This window comes from Stegodyphus dumicola, chromosome 4 (genome assembly GCF_044657685.1).
Source record: "Stegodyphus dumicola isolate Sdum_Otavi_A_Nest chromosome 4, ASM4465768v1".
Taxonomy (NCBI): Eukaryota; Metazoa; Arthropoda; class Arachnida; order Araneae; family Eresidae; genus Stegodyphus; species Stegodyphus dumicola.
In genome coordinates this window covers 97941482-97962499 of record NC_140771.1, presented here as the reverse complement: position 1 = coordinate 97962499, position 21018 = coordinate 97941482, and the positions used below count along the sequence as shown (strand labels likewise).

Genomic DNA, 21018 nt, shown 5'->3' with positions numbered 1-21018 from the left:
CTTTTTTTCGGTCTTTACATGCTTTTCTGTATTTATCACTCAAGTTCATTGTGTACCTCTCTTTCATCTAATTTGTGAAGTATTCATGTTTGAATACTAACATTTGAATTTGTTTAACTGATTTTAAAGTACATGTATATTTTGGTTAATGCGTGGGGAAATGAGGAACTGTGGCACTGAGTGTTCTAAGCATTCCATACTGCATCTTTTCTTAAGATTACAGTCGGTTAAAAGAGAAATGCTTTTCGTAGTTTGTGAAATATATTTTATTTACTTATTATGTGTCATGCTCATGATAAATAAAAACATGTGGGCAGGATTGTATGACTCCAATGTTTAATTAAAATAATGCTTTTTTGAAAGTGTGGTCTTTCTTGTGACATATTAAAAAGCGTTAAAATTTTTAAAGTTGGTAAATTTTTAAAGTTGGTAAAATTTTTAAAGTTGGTAATTATAGTAGATTATATGGAGTTTCTGTCATTATTACCTGTTATGTATAATTATTTGTGTGTAGGTTTATTTACTATCTATGAGAAGTTAAATATCAAATAAAGCTGTAAGAGTTAAGCAATGTCAGTTTGAAATTTCTATCTTAAAATTATTTGTGTTAGGTCTTTCATGTTAATTACTATGTTAGATCATTATTTGGAACTCTACTCAATATTTCGTGTAATGTATCATTACTATGAAGGAATCATTTGTCAGGTATGATAAATTTCGTTCTCAAAAGGCTGTAAGAGTTCAGTGCTAAATAAATTATCGACAATGTGAAATATGGGTATTTTTCAGTTGATTTACAATGAATACGTTAAAAATATTCCAAGTTAACAAATTTTTATATTCCAAGTTGAGAAAAAATCGATAAAGTTTCATTGCCATGACTGAATATTAATTCCATGTGTATTCTTTAAATTCTCCTTCACAAATGTGACTATAATTCAAATTTAAAATAATACGTTACAATGTGGAAAAAAAGTTTAAACAAAAAGGTAAAATAAAATAAAGTAAAAATACGAAAAGGAATAAATTTTGGAAAAAAAAAATCTTTTGCAAAATAAAAAAGTGAAAAGGAAAAATTCAATTCGTAAATAAAAATATTACTTTTGTAAAACCAAAAAAAGAAAGTTAAACAAAAAATTAAAATAAAGTAAAGTAAAAATACGAAAAGGAAAAAAAATTTGGGAAAAAAAAAAAAACTTTTGCAAAATAAAAAAAGTGAAAAGGAAAAATTCAGTTCGTAAAAATAAATATTACTTTTGTAAAACCAAAAAGAAAATTAAATATAAAAAAAATAAACTTTGCAAGATAAAAAGTAAAAAGAAAATTTAAATTCACTTTTGTTGAAGTTAAAAATAAAATTTATGTTTGGGAAAGGGAAAAAAATGAAATAAAAATTAATAAATTAACTAATAACTTAAAAAATAGTAAGAATGAGATGAAAATTGAAAACAATTAAAAATATCTTAATAATAAAAAAATTAAACCGTGGGAAAATCTTACATTTAAAACAGCAATGAATAAAGTAATGATTAAGAAGCCAAAAGAAATCCTAGCCGTCGTGTAAAAGCAAATGTGTGACGCGGTTTTCATGTCAAAGCGCATGCGCAGACTTTCAGCCTTATGTCATCAATGGTGCAAAAAGTCAAAGGGCCAAATAGAGTTTCAAATAACAAGTCTGATAAAAGGACCGGGTAGCCGAGCGGTAAAGCGCTAGACTCCCATCCCAGAGATAGCGAGTTCGAATCCCGGCGGTGGAGTTTATTTTAAAATTCATTAAAATGGATTAAAATATAATGGAATCAATTAAAACTAGTTAAAAATGATGACGGATTAAATAATTAAAATAAATCTATAAAAATGAGTAAATAATTAAAAGTAATGACGTATTAAATAATTAATCACGTATTAAATAATTAAAAACAATAAATTAAAATTGGTGTCCTGCCAAACACGTGGTTAAGAGCTCATTGCCTTAAACATAAAAATAGTGTCGTTGCCACAAAAAATAAAAACTTTGAAAACATAAAATCGTTGCCACAGAATCAAAACAAAAGTTTGATGATGTCATTCCATCACGTGATTGATACAAGATGGCGCTGGTGTCGTCACTTCCGGAGAAATTCAAAATGGCGGAGGTCACGCCCCTTTTCTGTGACGTCACTTCCGCCGCACGGTTACCCGCGCTTACTACTTACATCTCTGATATTAATTACGCAATATTTAGGCTTAGAAAAATCAGAAAACTTGAAAATAATGAGTAGGAAAAATTTTACGTAGTTGAATATTAGACTGCAGGTCGAAATAAAAGGAAAAAATTTCTAAAACCTGATATCCTTGATAGGGGGTATCTTAAGGATTTCCCAAAATAGTTTCTTTACATAATAAAAAAAATACATTTATTGTAATAATTAAATGAAACGAAGTATTTTATCGAATCCTGGAACACTCATGAGATTAATTTATTTAATAATTTTTCGAAGTTCTAGAGAATATATTGTGCATAAAATGAATGGAATAACAATTGCTTTTATAATACAGTGTGTCAAATAGTTCCGTTTTGTAGGGCAAAGGGTGCTTTATAATGCAAAATCGCTTAATATTTAGCTGGTTGGTTTTAATAGATAAATATTATTTCATGTTTCTTTTATTCGTGTATTAAAATGTTTGCATTCATTCGTGGGAATGGATATAGTTTCAAATCATTCTTCCCATTTATTATATTTTATAAAGTTTAATTGTAAGTAACAAATATATTCTTGTGTTTAATTTTCTTACGAAACCGCTTTCTTAATTACAGCCTGCTTAAGTCTCAAATTCGTATCCGAGTGGGTGAATACGACTTCTCTACAGTCCAAGAACCCGCTCCTTTTCAGGAGCGCGGCGTGGAAAGGAAAGTTGTTCACCCGCGATACAACTTTTTTACTTACGAATACGATTTGGCTTTGGTAAAGGTGGATTCGCCTCTTGTACTTCAGCCACACGTCAAGCCCATCTGCTTACCAACCAAAGATGAAACTTTTGTGGGACTGAATGCTACTGTCACAGGATGGGGAAGACTTAGTGAAGGTTTGTTTGAATTAATTTTGGATTTTTAAGGGTACATTCTCTACTGACCCAAAAATCTTTTCAAATTAAATGTCATACTAACATTTTACATTTTGTTTCCAGTTTATTTGCCAGCCTAATTAATTTCCAGAGTCTGCTATTCAACAGAATGAACTCATGATGTTTTTCCGGAAAGAAAAATTATTCTTGCTATAGTCCTTTTTACTAAAATATTTATAAAAAAATAGAGAGAATTAGCAACAAAGTGTTTTTTCATAAAAAAAATCAGTGATTTATACAGATGCATGAACATATACCTTAAAAAACATAATTACGCACGAAGTGTGAAACGTTTTGAGCCTCCAAACGTAAGAACTGGTAGTGGGTAGTTAAAATTTTGTAGATTGTTACGTTGGCGTTTTACGATACATTAGGTGAAATATTATGAAACTGATGTATTTTCTAGAGAAAGTAGTTGCTCTGCGTGTGAAAAAAGTAACAAAGAAATAGGTACGTAGTTATGCTTTAGGTGCTTGACGAATCATTTCTCATGCGTAAAGATTAGACCCATCATTATTAATACTATCGTATATAAACACAATTGAAGAAACACAGAAGGTAGTTAAAATTAGGTAAATGTGAAGCAAAAATTAATTATAATTTAAAATATAATTATCAGCTTTTTATGATAGCTAATTTAATATTAAATGCTTGGTTATCGCAAAGTGTTTTCGGACTAGCGCTTTAAGAATGGAAGAAAATCTGATGCTTTGGATGAAAATCACGGTTTTTAAAGCTGGGTGAAGCTTTTGTTACTAATCGTATTCTGTAATGCAGTTAGAGGCTAAAAATTGGAAAATTAGCTCCAAAAGTTTCGAATATTAATTCCTGACATTGTAAAACAGGAAGATTTCGTGGCCAAGAACAAACAGCGTAGAGTATCTTTGGAATTCTTTCTAGCGTTCAGGTATTTGAGCATGCAAATAAAGAAAGCACAGAAAAGTGAATAATGTAGCACTAAAACGTTCAAAGCCACGGGATTTTATATTATACTAAGTGCATTTATTATTCAGTTACTCTAAGAACCAATAGAAGAGTTGGAGAAGGATGAAGATGATGAGTGGTAAATCTCAAGCATGGCTATGGTGGGACATTAGAATGTGTATGTTCTTAGACCATGTGTGTGAAAATAAGACTGAAAAAAATGAGATGATAGCTTTGGGAAATTGCTAGTCATATAAAAATGTCTTGGCATTTTTAAGTTTTTGAAGAATGTCAATAATGTCTAAAATAAAACTGAATATGGTAGAACTTTTACACAAGAATTAATGATTATATATTCAAATTAACAAAAACTGCGTGCAAAAAATAAAATACTAATTTCCTATGAACCTATTAAAAATACATTGTTGATCATTCATTTAAAGTCTCTAAAGCTTTCATTTTTACGGTAGCCAAGCGTTAATTGAAATTTTATAAGGTCATGCTTTGAATTAATCTCGTTTTTCTATTTGTATAATAATGCATTAATTAGCAAAGATTAAACAAAGTGTAGAAATGAAATTTTGTCATCTTAATTTTTTTTCATTTTGATCTCTATAATAAATAATATAATTGCCAATTTGCGAATTTTCTTTTTTATTGTTATGATGACATTCATTTTTAGGCGGTTCTCTACCATCTAAACTACAGCAAGTGCAAGTACCAATTATAAGCAATGATAAGTGCCAGAAAATGTTCAAAAATGCTGGGCGTCAGGAAAGTATTCCGGATATATTCCTTTGTGCTGGCTATGAAGCTGGTGGTAGAGATTCCTGTCAGGTAAACCCTTATATATATAAATCATTATTTTAGGGATATATTCTAATTTAAAGACTAGAATACGAAATTTGTATAATTTTCATGTTAATGTTGACAAAATTTAGATAGATGCAATTTTAGAAATTAATTACATTTATTTTATCATTGTAAACAGAATACAACAGAACCTAATGATAGCTTTTCAGGAACTAGTGAATCATAGAAATATTACAAAATTATTTTCAGGCATAAAATGAAAAGCAGCAAATGTAACGTGTAAAATTCCATTTGTTCAGGTCTAAACTTACAAAAGGCTAAAGTTTGTTCTAAAAATTTAAATCGTGGTTTTGTCCATTTTAAAGCTTTGGTAAGAAAAAAACGATATTGAGAGACTAAACTATTAGACGCTAAAATTTCGTGTTCTTTACACCCCAAATCATAACAGCAAAGTCATGAAGTATATTATCTGTAACAGATCAGATTACGTATAAAGATAATCACTGTAATCTTCAAGAAAAGTCTTGCTCTAGATACAAAAGCCCAGGATTGATCAAAAGGTAATTCTAGTTCAACACTGAGTGGGTACTAAAGGGCATCTGATTCCAAATGGATGTCATTGAATGTAATTCTGTTGATTGAAAGTCTAAATAAGCCATTCTAAATGATCATTGATTTTTTTTTTTACTATAGCATTCATATTAAGGAAGGATAACATTTTGTGTTTGGTCTTCTCTTCACGATCAGGGAATAATGAAACTGTCTATCGATAAGAGAGATTATTCAGAGATGTTACACACAGTACACTATAAGAGTCAACTGATAATACTAGCCCCTTTAATTTAATAAAAAGAATTCATTAATTTCAGGAAGCTTTATTTGTTTTTCTTTAATATAGTCTTTGTTTCTTTCAACAGGGGGATTCCGGTGGTCCTCTGCAAGCCAAAGATGAGAATGGTCGATGGTTTCTGGCTGGTATAATTTCTTGGGGCATTGGATGTGCGGAGCCCAATATGCCTGGTGTTTGCACAAGGATATCCAAATTCACAGATTGGATTTTGCAGAATATTAGTTGAAGTCAAATGAAAGAAGCAATCTTAATTTAAAACTCTCTCGCCGGTCGAGTTTAGAGGCCAGTTTAACTGAAGATATCAGAAATAAAATTTCATCTTCAGAATTAAACTGAAGTGCAAAGAAAAAGAGAACTTTATTCCATTACCCTGAGTAGCTTCTGCCTCTGATGGATATAATGGAAATATGCTTTAAAAAACTGGCCTTGTTAATTGCTTTAGAACAGTGAATGTGGAACGAACCAAAAGCAGAGCTTTTGACTGGGGATCGCATGAGAACTTAAGCTTGCAGAGCGAGTAACGGATTCAAATAAAATTTTCCTGCAGACTTCAAACAGAACATTTATCTTTCATCAGCAATACTGTATATTTTTCATCTTTCATCATACTCTACAGTATACTTAAAACAAGTTACTGGTGAAAAATTCCTGCCTTCGTTTATGAAACCTATTGATTTTTACTGCAATGAACTCTTTTGAAATGTCTACGTAATTTTTACATTAAAATATATTTTTTAGAAGTGCATATTAATGCACTTTTTTATATTTGTGATATACATGAACCATGGATATTAATTCTGTAAATGTAATGTTTTGACTATAGTATTTGTAATGTTAAATAAATATCCTAATAATTTAGATCTATTCTACTTTCTGCCACTATATGAAAATACACAAACTTAGCATACAAAGCGGAGGCGAGTTTATTCCTCGAAAACGTTTTGTAACTTTTTTTAAAATTTAGGATCGATAGCGAAGTAGTGTAGTTAGACGAGATAGTTAGATAAGGTAGTGTAGTTAGAGGGGGGGAGTTGGAGAGGATGGTTCACCCAGGCGGCAATTTTAACCTGAGATAGTTTTATCTTTAAACAGTTTACAAGGCATATAATAATATATTTTTTACTTACTCTAAAACTAGCTTTTACTTACAAAGAAAGGAATTAAAAATATAATTGAATAAAATCATTACTTTTTCTATGTATTATATTTAAAATTCTTAAACAAGAAACGCACAAATAGGTGACTCGCTTTATTGTTTATACTGTGAACACTACATCTCCAAACTACATTCTACAATCAGTTCATACTGCAGAAATGTATTGGTTTTCCCCCATTAAAATGCTTAATTAATTCTTAGTGTTTCAGACTGCCATGCATTTCATATCTTTTCTAATCTGCATGCATTTAATCTGCTGTGCATTTCATTATACCCTATGAATCGTTATCTAAACCATCTAAAAATGTTTATTACGTTGTATATGCGTGTTTAAATTAGAATCATGCTATTAAAAGCATGTTTTCGATCATGTCAGCCGCCACGAGTCCCATATTATGACTTTATGTGCTTTCTTGCTTATGAATTTTTAACTTATAGCAGGTTATAAGTTCTAGAATTAAAGATCAGCACTTTTGCCTTCAGACGGGGGAGTTAAATACACACAAATGTCCCACAGATCTCGAAGCTACGAGAGCATTTTTAACTTAAAAATATCGAAGAATGAGTTAATATGTCCGCAATATTGCACGAAAGAAACTTGTGATCTCCAAATAGTTGCAGATTGATGGAGCAAAAATAAATATTTGGAATATGTTTACCGTATTTTGAACTTAATTTTTAGTTATTACTATATAAAGAAACGAAATGTTTTTCATTACAATGAAAGTTGAAAATTAGCTCATTAAAAGTTAAATTTTTTTTTTTGCAATAAATCGAACCTGTTTTCAGATATTTGGCATGTTTAAATTTCGGGTTTCTTATATCTTTTGCTTCCGCGTCCAATATTCAGAAGAAATATGTAAAACCTGCGGCGCGGTGTAAGAAGAAATGTTTTCAAACCTGAAAGAAATGTATTTTTCTGTGATATTCGGCAGCACTTCTGCTATGTCTTAAAATTCATACTACATCATTCATAAATGGAAATAAAGTGACGTTTGTGAAATAAATCGTTGGTTTCATCGAAAAATAAAACCGCCAAGAATGTGCAGCTATGAATTTGAAGAAATTAATAAACAATCGGGCAGTGCTCTATATTTAGACTACAAGTATAAGATAATGCTGCTCTAATGGACAGCTCATTTATTTGCATTTAGAGACGCATCAGATATATTAATTGCAAAGTATTTAATAAACTGAGTTTACTGCGTATATAAAGCACTCCCTGAAATTGCGGGTATACGTACAGTTCCCCGTTGTCAGGAATTACGATACGATAGCTTTTTGTAAAGTGGATTGTTTGTTCACGTTTTCTTTTCTTTCATCTATTACTGGAACTTCCTGATTTCAGTCACAAGTGAAATTATCTAGAATGAAGTAAAAATTAAAATAAAATGCGCTGCGAAATACGGTCGAGTGCCGAAGAAATATTTATGGAAAATATTGAAAATTCTATGGAATATTAAATTGGAGAAGAAAATCAAATTCTTGTCATATTGTTATTGTGTATTCCTTCTTAAGCCTTTTTAACCTGTAAGAACTCAATCGATTATCAGTTTTGCCTTTAAAACTAGAAGATTAATTAATTACACAATATATCACACAGATCTAGAGGCTTAAAAATTTCAGTTATTAGTTATTTGTCAATATTTCAGTAACACTACATAAAAGAAATGTCATAATGATATGGAAATAGTTGTGGAATTCCGGGCAGAAAATTGAAAGCGATGACACCTGAAGAATCAGAAGACGTTATTTTTGTATAGAGAACTGAGCTGAAGAAAGAATATTTTTTTTTCTGTTGACAGCAGATTCCAAAATGTCACCACGAAGTTTCAATATCTATTTGTTCTTGCAATGTTTTTCTTAAAAAAACAAGTCCTTTGAATGATTTAATACGAATATCGCCTAAATTACGGTCACGATGACTTTTAACAAGGAGGACTTTCTTATTGAGAAAAGAAATTCAGAATTTTATTCCTTGTGTTGTTATGGAGGGCAAAAGAGACTTAAGATAGTCTCTAGAACTCAGTTTAAAAAATTATAGCACAGTTGCGAATTATGCTCATTGTTTCTGCAAGTATTATTAGTCGTGAAAGGCATTTTCTAAGTAAAATTTAAAAAAAGTGCATACGGTCCACAAAGGAAATTTCGAGAGTTTATGAGATTTTAGCATAACGAACAACAATTGAAACATAATTCAATAATATCACCGACGCTTTTGATAAAGGCAAGAAAAATAGCATCTTGGAACAAAAAATTTAAATTTTAATGGAAATAAACATTGTTTTTTAATTTGTTTCCTTGCACATTATTTTTAAATTTCCTACTATTCTTACTGAGAACTAAGAAGAGCGGAAAATGGAAGGACTGTCTAGGGAGCAAAACCCGCTGCCTCTGCCATTGTTTTGAACTGTTCTATTAATGGCAGTAAGAAAATATATAGACAATTAAGCTGGTTCTTTGCCAAGAAAAAAATATTTTCTCTATCTGTACAAAAACAGATTGAAATGGCTAAAAACTAATTAATTAAAATTGTATGTTAATCGGTAATACTTAATTATTTATTAAACTATTTTAATACATAAAAAACTTCAGGCATTTTAATATATAAAAAATAGTAGTAAATTATAGTTTTAATCTTCAATAATCATACAATTCTAATACAGGAAAAGATTAAATATGTTCAGGTTTGTTGATTTGTCACGTTATACAAAAATGCGTGATTAAAATTAATCGTTAATAATGAAAAATATAACGCTCTCCCTGTTCTAGGCATATAGTCCTAAAAAAATGCCATTTAATTCTGACTAAGCCCACCATCGGTCGAGTGGTTAAGTCGCTGAACACAAGTTCTTCGAAACTGAGTTCGATTCCAAATGAACTCAGTTTGGCTGCATGGGCATTTTCCTAGTTTTTTTTTATGTGTAACTTGTATGGGAGCTAGTTTCGCTTAGAAAGTCATCTACGAAAGCATCCCTTCCTGTGATATCATCCCTTTCTTCATCCACCGCCTCATATAGAAATAACTCCACCCCTTTGTATTTTTAACATTTATTTCACAAACACAAAACTAATACTAAACTACAATACTAATAACTGAAATATATAAAGTAATAAAAGTGAATTTCGATTTTTATTAATGGCTCCCACGAGCCTTCCCTATGACCTCTCTGTCGGTCTCCCTCTTAGAAACTCAACTTTGGCGCCTCTCCAGACTGAGAGTTTGCGCCCTCTACACATCTTGCTGGTTGGCGTCACCCATACATCACACTTTCCTTAAGCAGATAGCCTGCGCATGCTTTGCCATAATTAAGTAAATCAAAACAAACTTATTCTGACTGACTTTTCGAAAGTTGAGTTATGAAAGCTAATGAACCAAAGCTAACTCGTCATTCACAACTTTTCAACAGTAACATAATTTGACTTATTATATATATTTCTAGAAAGTTGTCAGGTCCATTTCGGGTTTTTTATGCGCAAAGCTATTAAAAGTATTATAAAAGAATATGTCGGTTACAAAGCTATTGTTAGGGGTAACCATTCAGATTGAAGGATCATCAGAAGTACAATATATCAGCAAGTAGGCTTATATTTTGACACAGGAATTTAAATGGCAAATGACAAGCAATTCTGCTACACTTTGCAAAGACATTAACACCAAATGAGAAGGTCCTTCAATACATACCGCTAATATAAAATTACGGTTTGCCATTAAACAACTCCAAAGCAGAGAGAAACCTTCTAAGTGGCGAAAGCAGAATTCTCTTGGAATTATAATGCTGCATTTTTTTGGCAGCGAGCATGTACCTTTAGATCCTGTATGATCAGGATACAAAGACAGGTCACATATTCCTAAGTGTAGCTGGATAATACATTGAATCAGTAAATACAGAATGGCTTAACCGTGAGAAATGCTTTAACTGCATAATGTGAGATAAAATCCAGGGTGAATCTGAACAAGTTGGCAAAAATTTAGAGCTTTATAGAAGGCAGCTGCATGAGCAACATTCGTCATAAAATGTATGGTCGGAACGCAAGCGCTGAGAAGTTAAAGGGTGGTTTTCCTCTGTCACATTTAAAGAATTAACACAAGAATGAGAGGAGATGCTTCAGAAAATATTTTAGTAACAGAAAACGCTCGTAGAAATTGCTGAAAAGACCTTCTGGCAGCTGTAATACAGACTTCAAACTTGCGGGATACGGAATGACGCACAATTGCAAAGACACCAGTCATTTCCTGAATATCACCGGCAACTAGACCCATATTGGCTTCAATGGGGCACTCGTAGATTAGGCTTTTCATATGGCCCCGTAGCTAAACGTCCAAACACAACAGATACGGTGATCTTGGGGGCCAAGCTATGGGACTCCTCGACCAATCCATCGTCCTGGAAATTTCGTGGTTCGTATAACCAGCGAGCCTCTCGGCAATCCACGGAAGAAAATCCCGTTCGGTGCAAGGGCTGACCGATATTATACCATTTATTTACAGTGCCACAAATGAAAAACTATTACTGTAGAAGGAAAAATAGAGAACTATATTGAGACATTAGGTATTTTCTGAAAGCAGCAGAGATGAAAAATGAGTTATAATTCATATACAGAAAACAAGTGAAGAAAAATAAAAGTATATCTATCTATTAAATACCCATTATTTTGTTTGCATTTTAAACAGAAAGATTTGTTGTAATATCTAACGATTTTTTTTATCTTGAATCCTAACTGGCTATCCCAAGCATAAAGTTCTTACTATCCACACCAGATGGCAGCACGACTGTGTGCGGGATCTTGGAGACCGATTTTTGATACGCGAAGCAAGTTTTCAAGCGGTAATAATTACGCTGTCAATGAGAGTGAGTTCATTAATTAATGTATACAGAATTCATCTCCTAGATTTTAAGATAGAATTTTTTTCAATTCATTCTTGTCGACCTATCAGATAAGTCTCAATGATTAGTAAGTAACATGTCTGTTCCCCTATCCTCCTCTTTTTTATTTTTTAACTCATCTCTTTATAGAAAGAAATTTAAATGGTGTTTGTTTTTTGGGTGATACTTTTTATTTTAAAATTTTGTTACATATTATATTTTGTTAAATTACACTATGATGTCATTCGTCATCCACAAGACTTGGCGACAGGTACCAATGCACGAAAACGCAGAATCTTTTACATACTTTTCTACTACTACTCAAACTGGAAGCCCGCAGGCCGTTTTGGTTTCCAAAGCAATTATAAACGGCTCGCAAATTTATTTCAGTTATGTATTTGTTTTACGGTGCTTATAATTTTAGAGACATTGAGATATAAATTGAGCTTTTATATGCATATATATAAATTTAATTATAATTTTTTTATTTTCGATTATCCCCTAGGTTTCTTAAACATTTTTCAGTCGCGACCCTCTTTTTTCACTGAGAGTTTTTCGCAGCCCCCAGGACCCCATAATATTTACAAAAATTTTGTGAGACCCCATAAGTATTGCGCAAATCCGACACACGCGTAAGTGAAACTGTTAAGTTTTTCACTTGTACTGTAATATAGTATTGCAGTTTCAAGTCATTAACTTTAATTTCTTATTTTAAAACATAGAACAATGTGAAAATTTTAAATAAGTAACAGACGAAATGACAGCGTCACGTTCAAAGCAAAGAATATGACCGTTTATATTATACGTAAAAAGAATGCGTCGAAACGTTGTTTTTTTCTGTCTGCATTGTCTTATCTTTATCTATTTTCAGATACTTTGCGTAAAAATATTTGGTAATTGTAAAATTATTATAATAAGTTAAAGAAATATCAAAACTGCTAAAATTTTTGGCGATCCCCTGCTGCAGGGGGGTCGCGACCCACAGTTTAAGAAACGCTGCCCTGGGAAATGAAGAGCGGGAACTATTGTTAAATCGTTCTCTAGAAGACTGAGAAAAGTATGAAAACATACTTAATGAAGTTTTAAAATATAATGCGATTCGTATTAAAAAGTTAAAGTACTGAAAAAGACATATTAAAATAAAAATGCAGGTCGAGTAAGTAAGCACTGCCACTTATTAAACTTACGTACTTTTACTGTACTTTGTTACAAGAATATGCTAAAATTCAGAAACAAATGAATGCTGTTGGTCCAGGTACATTGCAAGAGAACAACAAATGATAACTGCTCCATATTAGTCTCCTTAGAACATTTACAACAGCCCAACATTAGAATTAAACACATTATTTGACGTAAAATAAATACAAAACCGTATTACTATTACTATTACAAAACGATTTCTCACCCATTAATAAAGAAGTATCATATAATAATGAATAAAATTATTAACACTAATAATGATAGGAAAGAAAAGCATTGAACAGAATGCATCTGATGTTCAGTCATTAATCCAGCGCGAATCAGAAACCTATTACGGTACGGGAAAAAATGCGACTTATCAGTAAAATGAATGTATAGAGAGAACTCCTTTTATAAGTTTAAAGACAATTCCTCAAGCGTTTCAGTTTTAATGAAAAAAAGTTTGTTAAATTACGCAGTTTGAAGCTAAGGAGTTTGTTATCCAGAATTTGGCGCAGTCAAGATTTCAAATAGATTGGTGACTGGCTTTTAACGTAGAGCGTGCGTGGGTGTTCGCATTAAAAATATAGTGTTCAGGTGTTACAAAATGTCCGTAAACAACATATGTAAGACCAAGTCAAACGGTGCATGGCCTGTAGCAAAAAAGAGTAACTGCTCTCGATTGACTAATCATATCCCTTGAAACCTGTGGAAAAAAGTGAAAATGCTGTACTAGTTTCAGTGTGAATTCAATATTGGTACAACTGTTTCAAAGATTGCTCATCACTGTTCCACTGTTCAAAATTCTCCCACTGTTCTCACTGCTTTTTTGTTACTTCTTCTTAAAGAAGGAAACAAGACTTGGAAGATAGTATGCATCCGAAAACTGCAAGTTTTTCCATAGAATGTACACTCTGCTTGCATGAGATATGTGCATGTGTTGGAATCCAAAACTGAGTTGGAATTTGAAAATCTGAAAAGTTTTGTAGCTTAGATATAATTTGTTATACCAAAAGTGCATGAGTACTGGCCCATATAACTTTAAAGCTGAACCGTCATCTTTTAAAATATTACAACCTCTTAGAAGTTGTTTGGGGAATTTTATAGTTTGAACTAATAACACTAGCTAGGTTAGAGCTAGTATATTTTCTGTTCGTGAACGTTTTTACTATTCTTATTGTAACTAGATTTTATGGGACACAAAAGGTGCTACGGGATACATAGATGATGCTACAGATCTACAGAGATGTATTTTATCTCAAGTAGGGGCAACTTCTATCCTTTAATGTAAGGAAAAGGGATGGGAATTCCTTTTAATACATGAAGAGATATTGTAGCAATGGTTCTATAGCCTCTGACCAAAGGAAAAAGAAAGACTTTGTGATAAGTTGTCTTCGTGCTTGAGAATTCCAGTCTAATCCACGTACTGATGCTGAGACAACCTTAAATTGAGAATGTTTTTTTTTTTTTTTTTTTTTTTTTCTTACCTGGTTAGTTATAAAGAGAGAATTTTTCTTTAAAATATTTGATCCTAAGTAAGATTTTGATCCAAACAACTTTAAGATATTTCAATTGTTTTAGCTACTTATATTCTTGGGCTATTTGAATACATTAATGATTGGCAAAATTTTGGGCTTGAAAAAGATATAAATAGAACTTGGGTTTTGTTGGGAGCAACGGCTAACTCTTTTGGCTCAATGTAAAAAAAAATCCAAATTTTGGTTGCCATTATCTTCAGGAATTCTGCGTCTACGAACGATAAAAATGAAATCTTCAGCATATGCCTGTGCATGAGGGTGAACTGAATTTTCAAAATATTTTAATGTCGAGTTTGCTATTATATGCTATCTTAGATAGAACATAACTTGCTGTTTTTGTATGGGGTGTTACAGATGATTTGAAGTAATATGCAATTATTATATAGTACAATTCATAGCAAAGAGAAATCTGGTGCAGAGGATTTTTTTTCTTTAATGAAAATTGTAATTGATAAATATAATTATATTGAAATAAAAGGATGGATTTTTCAAGTGATGGTGCAACTGCTGTGGATGATAAAAAATGGAGTAGCAGGTAGCAGGTAGCAGTTACGAAATACATTGAGAGAAAAGAAATTCGGAATTCTTTTGCATTGCATTATTTATGAAGGAGCCCTTTTCGCCAAACGTTAGCTGACAGATAATTTTATAGAAACAAAAAATTTTATCCACGGAATTCTGAGTTTTCGAGAATTTATTGTTTTATCTGAAGAAACTGAAAATAAGTACTCAGAAACATTTTATTATGAAAAGGTGTGGTGGTCAAATCAAGAAGCTGCAGTAAAAGGTTTTTTTTAATTCAATAAATGAAATTAAAAATTGCATGTTAGACACATAAAACAAACAAATAAGTTAAAATCGACGAGCTACATAATTGAATATTAATAAAAAAATTTAGCATTTCTTTATAACTTAAAACCAAAGTTTTAAATATTCTCAATAAAGTACTGCAACGAAAAAATAAACTTATCATTGATATGTTTGCTTATATCAGAGCTTTTAAAGTTAATCACAGTTATGGGAAATAAAGGGTGGCCCAGAAGTCACTTTACATTTTGAAAATTAAATAACTTTTTTTTCTATTAATATATTTCTTTTTCTCTTTTCAGAATTAAAAAATATAATCCCTGGAAATTTTTGGCATGGATAAGTTTACAACAGAACAACGAGTGAAGATAATTGAATTTTACTTTGAAAATGGACGGTCAATTGTTGCAACGCAAAGATATGCGCCATTTTAATGTTCGACATCCCCCTAGTAGGCCTGCAATAAGGAACTTAGTGACGCGTTTTCAAGGTTCAATTAGTGCAATCTTTAAAACCAGCAGACTTTCAGAAACGAGTAAATTATGCTGTCAGGTTTCAGAGAACTGCAAGAAATGACAATGAGTTTATTCACAAGTTGATCATGGGAGATGAAGCTCATTTCCATTTGAATGGACATGTGAATAAGCAAAAAATAAAAAAGAATTAATTAAATACAGTCATTTAAGAAAAAGTTATTTAATTTTCAAAATGTAAAGTGACTTCTGGGCCATCCTTTATAACTGAAATGAAAAATGTCTCGTACATTTCCTACACCTTTAAAACTTGCCCTATTATTTTAAATGAAAAATTTCAAGAATATGCAAAAAACAGCATTATTACGACAAGTTGAAGAAGGACTTAAAGATTTCAATGATTTGGAGTCCGATTTTATATTATTTTAGTAGCTATTAAAAAGTAGCTTAATAGAATAACTTACTGTAAGGAGAAAACTTGCTATAAAATTTAAAAATTGAGCTAATTAATTTACCATGTGATGTAAATTGTATTAAAAGATTTAAAGATGTAAATGTGATTAACTTTTATTCATACTTGTCAAACGATAAATATCGTTGGTCGCCATTTTTTGCAATAAGAACAATCGTTTTCTTTAGCTCCCGAATAATTCAAACATTTGGCGTTTAGAAGATCATAGGAATATTTATTTCGTAGCTAAAAATTCATAAATCCAAGATTAGAATTCGATTGACCAATGGGTCTCTGAAATTCATGATGAAGACAGTTTTAAGTAATTTTTCTCTAAGGCTATATTAGAACCGAAACGCCATAAAGTGTCAAAAAGTAATAACAAATAAAGAGGTTTATAAATATTTACATGCAAACACTTTATTTCTTATGTTTGTGTCGAAGAAAATTGTAAATAGTCAGTCAAAGAGAATAAGTTGTCATTATTTATTCTGAAGTTTTGTCTCGCTTGGAAAGTTTTCCTCATAAATCTTAGAAGGTTTTCATAATTTGCTTATTTATAATTTAAGTAAGATTTCAGTGGTTAATTCAGCATGTTAAAATAATTTGAAATAAATGTCAGAATAAAAATTAAATATTTAGCTGTCAATATGTTTGAATTACGAAACATAACTAACAAAAATTTCTTGCATATATCCTTTGCATAATTATTATTATTATTATTGCTTATGTAGGCTTTGATTAATATTTGGTAAGATATTAGGCACGTAAAGAAACACAAAAGAAATTTTACTGAAGAGAAGTGTTTCAGAATTTTAGCCAGGGAAAGGAGAAAACTATAGATTTGAGAAATAAATCTACGAAAGTGTCTTAAGTAAGAGTCTACGAAAACATTGTAAAAATTATAATTGAACATTAATAAAATAAATTTTCAATTAAGCCATGTTCAAGGCAAGTTAAATTAAGAAAGTAAAATTTCCAAACATATCATAAAACTCAAACCTACCACACTATATACATGCACATCGCGTGACATGGTATCCATACTTCAGGGGTAAGTGGTAAATACGAATACACACATAATATATATATATATATATATCATTCGTCAGCTGCTGAGAGATCGTCCGCATGCAGTATGCAGTTTGAATTTGAGACCATTGTTCTATGCGATCTGTCCCTTTGTCCTCTCATCGTACAAAACGCTGTCCAGGGTGCACCACAGGGAGCAATCAATTTTATACTGTCAAAAGAGTGCTTGACATATGCTTATATCCATGTCTTTTTCGGGATTTGAATTCGAGTTCATTACTATAACATGTAGGCTTCTACTACTGTGCAGAACACGGTAGCAGATTTCAACTATAATAGCCGTAGAAACAAAAGATCCTCATTATAATAATATTCTGATTTTACAGATTATAAAAAAAGCAACTGTTTATTTTAGTATATGATGAAAAAGATTATTTGATATTCAACTTAATTGATATTATATAAAAGCAGCTACTTACATTAGTCTTTGATGGTAAATTATTATCTTATAAATTTCCTTTGTGAAAGATGCGTAATCTATGTCTAAGAAACATAGGAACAAGTTGTTTTGCTCGTTTAACAGATCTGATAGTATGTCTGTTTAATACAAGAAAGATATGCAACGTTTTTCTGTTAATTAATTCTAATAAATAACTAATTTCAAATTTCTTTTCTCAACAGCATCGTACAATACAACACATTAAAGAGTCCATTTAAAAGAAATACATAACCTTTCAAACTGTCACATATATTAAGAAGAAAAAGTGAATCTTTTGACTATTAAGAACATTTATTACAGGTTCAAAATAAGGAAGTTAAATTTCATGTGACTTAAAATTTATGAAATTTTCCTGCAATTATATTCTTAATGAGGATACTTTTTGCACGCTACACGCTTCATCCAGTTACGAAATCAAAGATATGGGGAGTACATTCCAAGACAAAAGTAACGATAAGTTTATTAAAAAAAGAATTCCATGTCTTCGTTTTATGAAACTTACTTTATCTTTTCTAAAAAAGAATTACTTGACGCGGCCAAGTGTTAGAAGAAAGAAATTAAGTGTTAGAAGTTAGAAAAAGTTGTATAATTGAAGTTAAACATTTAACAGTAAAGGTACAATAATACGCATTCAGTAGTTCGGCACAACGGATAATCCAGCATCCTTTTTCATGGAGATGTTTGCCGTATGATGCCACTACTTACGAAATGCCTTACTATAGCATGCATTCGGTAATATTCAGATATGCTTGGCTATGGTTTCATGTCTTTTTACCAATTTCAGTTAATTCTTTCTTTAAATTTTTGGGATATATAGATTTGCTTTCTTTATTTGTATTTAGAACAATTTCAAATCTTTATAAATTGTGGCTAAAAGCTATGAAGCAAAATTCAGAAGAAGAAAGCGATAATATTGATTATCCAATGTCCAATCAAATTCCGATATTGAAAATGTTTGAATGATTTCCATCAAACAATTCATTAGTAATGCTTTTAGAATATTAAATTATTGAATGGATAGAAAATGATAAAAATGAACCAAATGTGAAGTTAATTTGGTTTTGAAAGTATAATTATATTGTTGAAAACACAAATTTTTATTTCCAAAAAATAAATTAAAAAATACTCATTTTTAGACAAACTGAAATAGCGTAATTATGTTTTACTTGCCAAATTGTGCAGCTTATTTTAATTTCTACCAGATTATTACACTGTACCAAATTTCGTATTACATTTCTAACAAAGTTACGAAATAAACTCTTATTTACAATTCCGTTAAACTAAATGACCATCTACGTATTTTTATTGTTTAAGATTAAACATAGGAGGAATTTTTTTAAGTGCTGATTGCAAGATTATAATTCCTAATATGTAGGAATTGAATTAATGTTATAGTATTTATTTAGTCTAAATTTGGAAAGAAATTTTTACTTTGGCTATATTCATGGTATGCAGACTCATTAGGTAAACAAAGCAAAGTAGGACTACAAGGAATGCATAATTTCTTTCCAATTATTGTTTATAGACTGTACAGCTGCGCACATCAAAGGATAATGTACATGTCGTGTTGTCAGATTCGCCTAAGTTAATTAAAAAGCTTTCTGTAGTCGTTCTCCAATATTTAATTCAACAAAAATTTGAGAATATACAGTTTTATATTGCCTAGGAAGAAAAACAAGATAATCGGGTAACAGTAATTCCAGATATCATCAGCTGGAATAATTGGAGTTCTGCTGTATAGAAAAAAGAGGAATAATAATTATGCGAAAAAAAGTAATGCAGCAGTAATAGAGATTCATCTACAGAATTAACATAAGAATTGGGGATTGTACAGATATAATTCGTTATAATGCATTATCTGACATGCGTATGATGAAAAACACTTCAAATTTGGACAAGTTGCTAGACATGTCTTTTTATGCTTTTCGAGAGGAAAATTCAGGCGTTAAAAAACTAAGTATCGTATTTGAATGGAAAGCATAGAAATTGACTGCTTTGCATTCATACTTTTTTCCAAGCATGGTATATATATATATATATATATATATAATTCATTATGATTGATGATGAAGTCCGGAAACGTTTTACAGAAATAATGACCAGAGCTTGTGAATTAAGAGTACCGAATTAATGCAAAAAACTTTTAAATTTATTTTCTTAATTCTTTTCTCCTGACAGATAATTAGATGATATGTTAACAGTGCAGATATTACCTTAAATTTTCAACAACAATAAAATGTATGTAACGATATTTTCAAGCCTATTTCAAAGTTTCGCTGCTAGGCGATATACAAAAGAATATTCTGTGTCTTGCTCTTTTTGTCTAGTTTAAAAAAAATGTATAAATTAAATTTTTAATAACAAGTAAAGTAACTATAACTCTACAGTATTAAAGAAGAACCTGGATTGAACAACTCAGTGTGCAGGTGGGATGGGGAGGAACGAGTGATTTGGTTTGGTTTATTTGATGATGGCTAAGCACTCGAGGGCTATCTGCTTATAGGTATGCTTTCGTGGAAGAACTTTTTATGAGAAACTAGCTCATACACACGTTACACATAGAGAAAACCACGAAAGCGACCCTGCAGCTAACCCGTTCGAGAGGATTCAAACCACGGGATCGAACTACCAGTATTCAACGACTTTACCGCTCGGCCGCTGGTGGGCCCAGGACAAAGACGAAATATCGTTTGCTTGATTTAAATTAGACATTGGCCTCAACTGCTCGGCCAACAACTTTTATTGTGGTGGTGTGAAAATCTTCGAAATTTATAAATGAGACTCGCATTAGACACTAACCTGCATTAATAGCGTGATATGTCTGGAACAAGTATTGGAAAGCTAGAGGTTCAATGAGCAAATTTGTCCACTACTGTAAATATTACACATGTTCACTTGTATTGTCACGAATAGCCCTTTTCTAATAGTTGCCGGTCATCGAAAATAACACTTTTAAATGAGAGACTGTATTTAAAATTAAAATTTCTACCAGTAGACATTAAAAATAACATATTCGTTCCCACTGCGATCTCGCGTGTGAACCTTAATAACACCTTACCGGATGTTTTGAGTTATAAAACGAGAAAAGATAGAATAATTCATCGCTAAATGAAATTTTAGCTACGATAATTTTTAATACACAGGAAAATGATAACCATAAATTGCTGTAAATATATGGTGTGCATGCATATCATGTAATAACCAAAGTACAGAGAAACTCTACCATACTTTTTCTTAGTTTTTACTCTACAGAAAATTTTATTGTATTTTTTTATCATAACAGTAACTGATGCCTATGTTCTTCTGTTATTTATTCGTAGAAA

General features: G+C 31.1%; 1 protein-coding gene across 4 annotated transcripts in view; it reads left to right on the top strand.

Annotated features, from left to right (window-relative positions):
• Positions 1-6550, top strand: part of LOC118203987 (serine proteinase stubble-like) — a 123254-nt gene extending 116704 nt beyond the window's left edge. For all 4 annotated transcript variants that reach the window (XM_085815253.1, XM_085815250.1, XM_085815252.1 and 1 more), the window contains exons 6-8: positions 2798-3066; positions 4712-4866; positions 5760-6550. In XM_085815253.1, coding sequence (XP_085671379.1) covers positions 2798-3066; positions 4712-4866; positions 5760-5918 — 583 coding nt within the window. In that variant the 3' untranslated portion in view covers positions 5919-6550. The remainder of the gene's footprint in view (positions 1-2797; positions 3067-4711; positions 4867-5759) is intronic.
• The last annotated feature ends 14468 nt before the right edge of the window (positions 6551-21018 follow it).